General features: G+C 44.0%; 1 protein-coding gene across 1 annotated transcript; it reads left to right on the top strand.

Moving 5' to 3' along the window:
* The first annotated feature begins 1,599 nt into the window (after nt 1-1,599).
* Nucleotides 1,600-5,550, top strand: LOC139452646 (uncharacterized). The gene is made up of 4 exons (XM_071234183.1): nt 1,600-1,798; nt 2,841-3,080; nt 3,996-4,136; nt 5,279-5,550. The coding sequence occupies exons 1-4, from the start codon at nt 1,600-1,602 to the stop codon at nt 5,548-5,550; spliced, it is 852 nt and encodes a 283-aa protein (XP_071090284.1).
* Nucleotides 5,551-8,261: the final 2,711 nt, after the last annotated feature.

The following is an 8,261-nucleotide window of genomic DNA, read 5'->3' as shown; positions in this document are numbered from 1 at the left end:
AGTAGCAGTAGCCACAGTAGCAAGAACAGTTGCAGTAGCCACAGTAGCAAGAACAGTAGCAGTAGTCACAGTAGCAAGAACAGTAGCAGTAGCTACAGCAACAAGAACAGTAGCAGTAGCTACAGCAACAAGAACAGTAGCAGTAGTCACAGTAGCAAGAACAGTAGCAGTAGTCACAGCAGCAAGAACAGTAGCAGTAGTCACAGTAGCAAGAACAGTAGCAGTAGTCACAGTAGCAAGAACAGTAGCAGTAGCTACAGCAACAAGAACAGTAGCAGTAGCCACAGTAGCAAGAACAGTAGCAGTAGCCACAGTAGCAAGGACAGTAGCAGTAGCTACAGCAGCAAGAACAGTACCAGTAGTCACAGTAGCAAGAACAGTAGCAGTAGCCACAGCAGCAAGAACAGTAGCACTAGCTACAGCAACAAGAACAGTAGCAGTAGCCACAGCAGCAAGAACAGTAGCAGTAGTCACAGCAGCAGGAACAGTAGCAGTAGTCACAGTAGCAAGAACAGTAGCAGTAGCCACAGTAGCAAGAACAGTAGCAGTAGTCACAGTAGCAAGAACAGTAGCAGTAGCTACATCAACAAGAACAGTAGCAGTAGCTACAGCAACAAGAACAGTAGCAGTAGTCACAGTAGCAAGAACAGTAGCAGTAGTCACAGTAGCAAGAACAGTAGCAGTAGCCACAGCAGCAAGAACAGTAGCAGTAGTCACAGCAGCAGGAACAGTAGCAGTAGTCACAGTAGCAAGAACAGTAGCAGTAGTCACAGCAGCAAGAACAGTAGCAGTAGTCACAGTAGCAAGAACAGTAGCAGTAGCCACAGTAGCAAGAACAGTAGCAGTAGTCACAGCAGCAAGAACAGTAGCAGTAGTCACAGTAGCAAGAACAGTAGCAGTAGTCACAGCAGCAAGAACAGTAGCAGTAGTCACAGTAGCAAGAACACTAGCAGTAGCCACAGTAGCAAGAACAGTAGCAGTAGTCACAGCAGCAAGAACAGTAGCAGTAGTCACAGTAGCAAGAACAGTAGCAGTATCCACAGTAGCAAGAACAGTAGCAGTAGTCACATCAGCAAGAACAGTAGCAGTAGCCACAGCAGCAAGAACAGTAGCAGTAGCCACAGTAGCAAGAACAGTAGCAGTAGTCACAGTAGCAAGAACAGTAGCAGTAGCCACAGCAGCAAGAACAGTAGCAGTAGCCACAATAGCAAAAACAATAGCAGTAGCCACAGCAGCAAGAACAGTAGCAGCAGCCACAGTAGCAAGAACAGTAGCAGTAGCCACAGTAGCAAGAACAGTAGCAGTAGTCACAGCAGCAGGAACAGTAGCAGTAGCCACAGCAGCAAGAACAGTAGCAGTAGTCACAGTAGCAAGAACAGTAGCAGTAGCCACAGCAGCAAGAACAGTAGCATAGTCGCATTTTACGACAGGCATTGGTTGCTGAAGACCTATTCTACCCCGGATCAGGAACTGCACATGGAGATGGTTATCGCAGCTAACTACTCAATTAGTTACCCTAGTCTTTTTGCAGAAGAGGTGTGTCTTAATGCTTGAATAATGACATTTTTCAATTCCTCCACAAGATCTACAGATTTATGGATGGGGATGTTTGACACCAACCCCCCAGCGGCTGAGTACGTCCACAGCGACTGTGAACCCCTAGAGTCCTGGACTAACTGGGCCCCGGGGGAACCAGACCTTCAGAGTACGGAGTTCTGTATCCGCTATACCAGGCTGGGCTACTGGAGGACAAAAGGATGTGATCAGCTCTATCACTTCATCTGCGAAAGACCTTTAGGTAAGGGACCAGTCATTATCACACGTGAGAGGGGAAGAGGTTTTGATGCACTGGAGTACTAAAAATAACTATTGAATATTAGTTTCTATCAACCAGAGTTGGAAATAAAAGAAGCTAAGAAGCCATAATCAGCTGTGCATAAATTGAAAATTATGGCAGCCAATGAACGACAATATTATGGAACCCTAGATGGAACATTGGCGCGTTGTCGCACTTTCGCCCTTCCATAAAGAGTGAGTGAGTGAATTGGGCCGCTTTTAACACTATTCCAATAATATCGCGGCGTATCAGCTTAATGTGGGAGGAAAGCCCGAAGTGATGCAGGTCTCAGATGTTTACTACTTCGGTGAAACCCACGAGCACGGGTATGGTGCTGACAAACCTAGAAACATAATTGGGGCGAACCGGGATTCGAACCCACAATCATAGGTTTCTGGCGTGCCCAAGGGACGCAACTCTGCACGGCGAATCGCAGCGCCTTAGACGACTGGACCACCCGTGCCTATATAATATAATTTCCATCCATATTTTAACTTTCATCCTTTCCTTTCACATTAAGCTGACACCCCGTGATATAACTGGAGTGGTATTAAAAACGGCGTTAAACACAACTCACTCAGTCATCAGCTCCTTACTCTGGGTTTTTGTTTGAGTTTGTTTGTTGCTTAGCGCCGCACACAGCAATATTCCAGCTATATGACGGAGGTCTGTAAATAATCGAATCTGGACAAGACAATCCAGTGATTGATATGAGCATCGATCCGTGCAATGGGATGCGCTGGCATGCATGGACCAAGTCAGCAAGCCTGACAATCCGGTCCCGTTAGTCGCCTTTTACGACAAGCATAGTCGCCTTTTACGGCAAGCATGGGTTGCTGAAGACCTATTCCAACCAGGGCTCCATATTCTGGTGAGTTTCAGTAAAGTGGTAATCGATCTCCATCACTTTGTGCTTTCCACAAAGATGAAGCTGGTATGTGATATAACATTGTTCAAAGCGGCCTTATAGTCCAGTCACTCACTCCTTCATTTCCCCATGCAGACAGCTGTTGGTTCGACACGAGGACGGGCGCTGAGCTTGTCGGGAACGGCACCGTCTTCACCAACATGACTCTCCCGTCATGCCGTCAGTTGTGTCGGGACGACGGTGACTGCACTGCCTTGACGTCATTCCAAGACGGCACCTGCTTTCTTCAAACAGACGACATTCCGCATATTTTGACAAGTCCTGACATGGATGTCTATGAAAGCGCAACCACAGAGATTAAGCGATGCGTAGCATGTGAGTATTTAGCAATTTAGACCTTGTCTACGATAAAAGAATCTGTTTTGTTTAATGTTAGAATAAGAGGTGAAGCGTGTATTTGCACCATGATTTAAAAACAATGTAAATTAAGCATACCGTATTTTCCCCAAAACCTGTAATCCAGTTCTTTCCAACCATTCACCACAAATTAATTGCAAATTATAAACCCGTGAAGATCCGGGTTCGAATAGGTCTTCAGCAACCCATGCTTGCCACAAAAGTGGACATGTCATAAGAGGCGACTAAAAGGATCGGGTAGTCAGACACGCTGACTTGCATGTCATCGTATCACAATTGTGTGGATCGATGCTGATGATCCAAACTCGATTATTTACGGACCGCCGTCATATAGCTGGAATATTGCTGAGTGCGGCGTTAAACAACAAACAAAAAAACAAATAAAAGCGGCGTTAAACCCAACTCACTCACTTCATCCAACACCAAGCTGACCGCGTCCGTGGTCATGTGGTAGAGTGTCCGCCCGGAAAGCGGAAGGTCTGGGCTTCGATCCCCGGCAGCGTCATACCAAACGACGATAAAAGATGGTACTTATTGTTGCATTACGTGGTTAAACAATGACCGGTCGACTTGGAGTCAGTATACTGTGTCTGAGTGTGGTATTTATGTAACCCTGCGACATGGTATCTCAGTGGACAAGCACTATAAAATCGGCATTAGTCCGGACTAGTAAATCAGCCACACATGCATGCACGTCGCTATATAAGTGCAATTAACTTGGACGCGACGTACACTACCTTTTCACCTCACCACCTCACCTCAAGCTTACACGCCGTGACAACTGAAAAACTGTTTTAAGCGGTGTTAAATTCACTCACTCACTCATTGTTCGAGATAGGTTGGTGTACGTTGCTGTGTATCTTCGTTCCACAGACGTCGTGAGTGACCTCGATAACAACTACATGGACGACAGTGACGTACCCAACAATACCTGTTTGCCGGCATCGTCGTACCTGCCCGCGTCACACCTAGGCACCTCGCAGCTAACACCACTGTGCGCGGGGGACGACGAGAGTGAGTACCAACTTCATGTCGAATGTGAATGTATGCTACCTCAAAGAAGTTCGAGAACATCCACAATTAGAAGGATGAGTCGATTAATTGGGTCGGTCAGCGCTTGTGTAGATCGATGCTCATGGTGTCAATCACTGGATTGTCTGGTCCAGGCTCGATTATTTACAGACTGCTGTGACATAGCTGGAATATTGCTGATTGTGGCGTTAAACAAAAACAAAATAATTATATAGCAAACAGACAGACAGATAGATAGACAAACTCCTGGAAAAAGCTTACATAGAAGCACTCTGCCTTCTTTGGTTCAAATACATCACGAACTTCAGGGTAGAGCACGATGTTCTTGCCCTTTTTGCGGACACCTGGTGCCATTACTGATTAGCCTTTTATGCCCTGTGGAATCTCCATATTTTCGAGACCGCCTCCGTGGTCTAATGGTAGAGCGTCCGCCCGGAGAGGGAAAGGTCCCCAGCCGCGTCATACCAAAAGACGTTAAAGGATGGAACTTGTTGTTACCCTGTCTGGCGCTCGGCATTAAGGGGCTAAAACAAGGACTGGTCGGCTCGGAGTCAATGTACTGTGTCTGAGTTGGGTATTCATGTTAAACTGCAGCATGGTATCTCAGTGTGCTGGCACTATAAATCGGCATCAGTCCGGACTAGTACAAGCAGCCACACACACATACAAGTGCATGCACATCGCTATATAAGTGCAATAATCTTAGACGCGACGTTAAACCCCATTTCACCTCACCTCCATATATTCGAGTCTGATTATTCTCTGGCATTTGGAACGTCAATGTTTCTTCTAAATGGGGCAGCTACACTTATAAAATTCCAAACTTCACGACTTATATTACGTGTCATCGTGGGTTCGAATCCCGGTTCACCCAGATTATGTTTCTAGTGTTGTCAGCACCATACCCGCTTTCCTCTCACATCAAGCTGATACACTGTGATGGAATATTGTTCAAAGCGGCGTTAAAACCAACTTCCAATGAGTTGCATGGCACACACTTTGTGACAGACACTGAAACATGCGACCGTAAAATCATTTCTTATTTTTGTCCTGAATCGCACACGTCACGTTAAACCCTATTTCACCTGCCCTGTATATGAACCAGTAACTATGTGTTATTCCAGATCAGGTCCAGACAAGTGAGCGCGAGATCGACATCAGTGAACTACGTCTTGACAAATCCTTGTTGTCCAACTACAAGCGTCGTTTCTACTCCGTCTACGACGACCGGCCCTCCATGGCTGTTATTGGGTCGTCGGGCGTGGGGATCATCTGTTTTGTGCTTGCGACTGTTATATGCATGGATTTAGAGAGACTGGCTCGAGGAGTTTATACAGCGCTGTATGGAAGGCCCAGGAAGATGAAGGTCATCCACGCGAAGCGCCGGATTCCTTGAGGTTACACGCAATCAAGTGTATTCCAGTGGACTTCTATAATATTTTTAAATAATTAGGAATTCAACTGCCATTTCATGTTCCACGTGGCCATGTAGCGGCAATATAATCACAAAGTGTGTCTAACTTCCCAATCTCAGTTTCGACCTGTGAAGATCCGGGGTAGAATAGGTCTTCAGCAACCCATTCTTGTCGTAAAAGGCGACTATGCTTGTTGTTAGAGGTGACTAACGGAATCGGGTGGTCAGACTCGCTGACTTGTTTGATGCATGTCATCGATCCCAATTGCGTGGATCGATGTTGATGATATCAATCGCTGGATTGTCTGGTCCAGACTCGATTATTTAAAGACCGCGTCATATAGCTGGAATATTGCTGAGTGAAACAGCAAACCAACCAACCAACCATCTCAGTTTCAGAGTACAAATAACCATTGCTTGAAAAATTATGGACAAATTCAGCATAAGTACAGGACTAAATGTTGATAAAAACAAGGTCAGTTTTAGTACCTGGGGACAGATTTGAAAAAAAACCACATTAAATTCAACGATATCATCAAATCACAGCTGCTGGCTTCTCGCTGCGCACTACATCTGTGAAAGTCGCTCCGCAGAGTTATGTCCCTTACTGCGTTCGTGTCTTGGATCATGGCTCGATTATGTCCCGTCTGTCATCCCAATTGGAGGTGAATCCAAATTGGAACTTATTTTATTAATATGGCATAAGACAACACGAGCCTTGTAAATATTAAAATGTATATTTTGAATATGTCATAAAGTCTTTGTATTCATGTGGAAACAAATAAACATTTTGAAAAAATAAATCTAAACGGATATATTTCATTTTGTTTCTTCAAATCAGAGTGTAAAGATAACCTAATGGGTGGTAATAATATAATAGCATGTATTAAAACGGCCACTTTGTAGAGATGCACCTTCGATAATCACCATCTCCAGGCAGACCATTTGATATTCTTGGAAGGGGGCTTGGATTTTATCGAAAAAATAACCCGTCCCCGAATATTCTTGAAATTTATTGATTCAATTATGTAATGCTTTTGGTTTTAAAAAAAAATAGATTTGTTCATGGCAGTTGCAACTGCAGCTGAAAAAATATCTGTCATCAAAACAGAATCCCCACTCCACTCACTCACTTGAATGAAGCGTATGATGAGAAACTGTCAGAATGACATTGAATACAATTGACATAGTAACTTCTATTGCAAATCTCTTCTTGTATGTCAACGTTTGTCCTGGAAATGGGTTGGAACGTAAATAAACCTACTTTTGAAAGCTGTTATCGATGAATGTTGTGATACCATTACCCATTTCCATTTATGAATAGATGCGGGTGGTTTTAGCTGTACAGTAATACTTACCCTCACATAATGTGATTTACATTCACTCCCGAATATTGAAAGCCTGTAGGATGTGTTGGCTTGTATCAAAGGCGTGCTTAATGTAACATGTAGCGATAGTCAATACAACGTGTATACACCACGCACATGAAGGCATTACAGTGATATATTGGATTTTTAACAGGGTATGGATTTGCAGGGTATGTGTACCGCCGACTGGGCGTCGACAGATATGTTGCAAATCTTTTAATGTTTTAAATCAAGGTGCTTACGTGATTTGATGCTTTTCTCGAGGTAAGTCTAGCTTTATTGAAATATAAATCTTGACTATTGATCAGATGGTCTTGACAGGGCGCCACCATTTTGTTTGAAGCAATTGCAAATAATAGAAGAGGTGGAATCTGATTGGTCAATAGGATGGACATAGAAGGGCCATAACTCGTAATAGCCACTGGTGGCGCTACGATCGAGCTCTAAAATTCCAATGTAGTTCGGCAAGTGTGTTAACTGGAATTTTGTAGTCAGTTAACTCCCTTGTCTCGGGAAGATGCCACGATGCACGCAGTGCCGAACTGTACCCAAACACCACGCTGCATGCAGTGCCGAACTGTAGACGCCATGGCTCCCCGCTGACCTATGGCCTCTGCAGTAGTGCATGTACCAGTGTAATTGCTCAGTGTGGCACCCCGTCCATAACTGTATTAATCCATATACTATTATCATTTGTGTGTATCCTTTAAACGTGATGATACTTAAGACTTACTAATGTAATAATTAACTTTTTTAATCTTTCAAAGCGACGTTTCCGAACAGATACCCGTGCCTTAATCAAAGAAAGGTCTTATCTGATGCTTCAGTAAAAATGCCACTTTAATGTTTTGGTCTATGTTGTTTGACGCCGCACACACCAATATTGTAGCTAGTCTGTGAATAATCGAGTGTGGGTGAGACAATCCAGTGATTGACATCATGAGCATCAATCCACGCAATTGGATACGATGACATGCTTCAACCAAGTCAGAGAGCCTTACCATCCGATCCCGTTAGTCGCCTCATGCGACAAGCATGGATTGCTGAAGATTAATTCTAACCAGGATTTTCACGGGTAGCAAAAATGAGAAACCTAATTGTCTCTGGCCTTGTCAATCAATCAACCAATCAATCAATCAATCAATCAGTATATTTGGTAATAAGGCCTCAGGCCAACGTACAGATATATACGATTTAGTTTCACATCAAGTGCTGCATGAAATAATATTTACAGGTAAGAACAACGAAGACAGATATCATCTTTAACATCATTGGCTAAGTTCTCAAGACAGTTTACATCAGAAGAGTTTAACATTCTGACCAGTG

This window comes from Haliotis cracherodii, unplaced genomic scaffold (assembly GCF_022045235.1).
Source record: "Haliotis cracherodii isolate W230 unplaced genomic scaffold, xgHalCrac1.p SCAF_9, whole genome shotgun sequence".
In the NCBI taxonomy this organism is placed as follows: domain Eukaryota; kingdom Metazoa; phylum Mollusca; class Gastropoda; order Lepetellida; family Haliotidae; genus Haliotis; species Haliotis cracherodii.
This window is presented reverse-complemented; position numbering and strand designations above follow the sequence as displayed.

What these genes read in the sequence shown, in the direction of transcription:
- LOC139452646 (XM_071234183.1), top strand. Translation starts at nt 1,600, where the DNA reads ATGGGGATGTTTGACACCAACCCCCCAGCGGCTGAGTACGTCCACAGC. An exon ending in CATCTGCGAAAGACCTTTAG is followed by an intron (nt 1,799 to 2,840) that starts GTAAGGGACCAG and finishes TTCCCCATGCAG; the next exon opens with ACAGCTGTTGGTTCGACACG. An exon ending in GATTAAGCGATGCGTAGCAT is followed by an intron (nt 3,081 to 3,995) that starts GTGAGTATTTAG and finishes TTCGTTCCACAG; the next exon opens with ACGTCGTGAGTGACCTCGAT.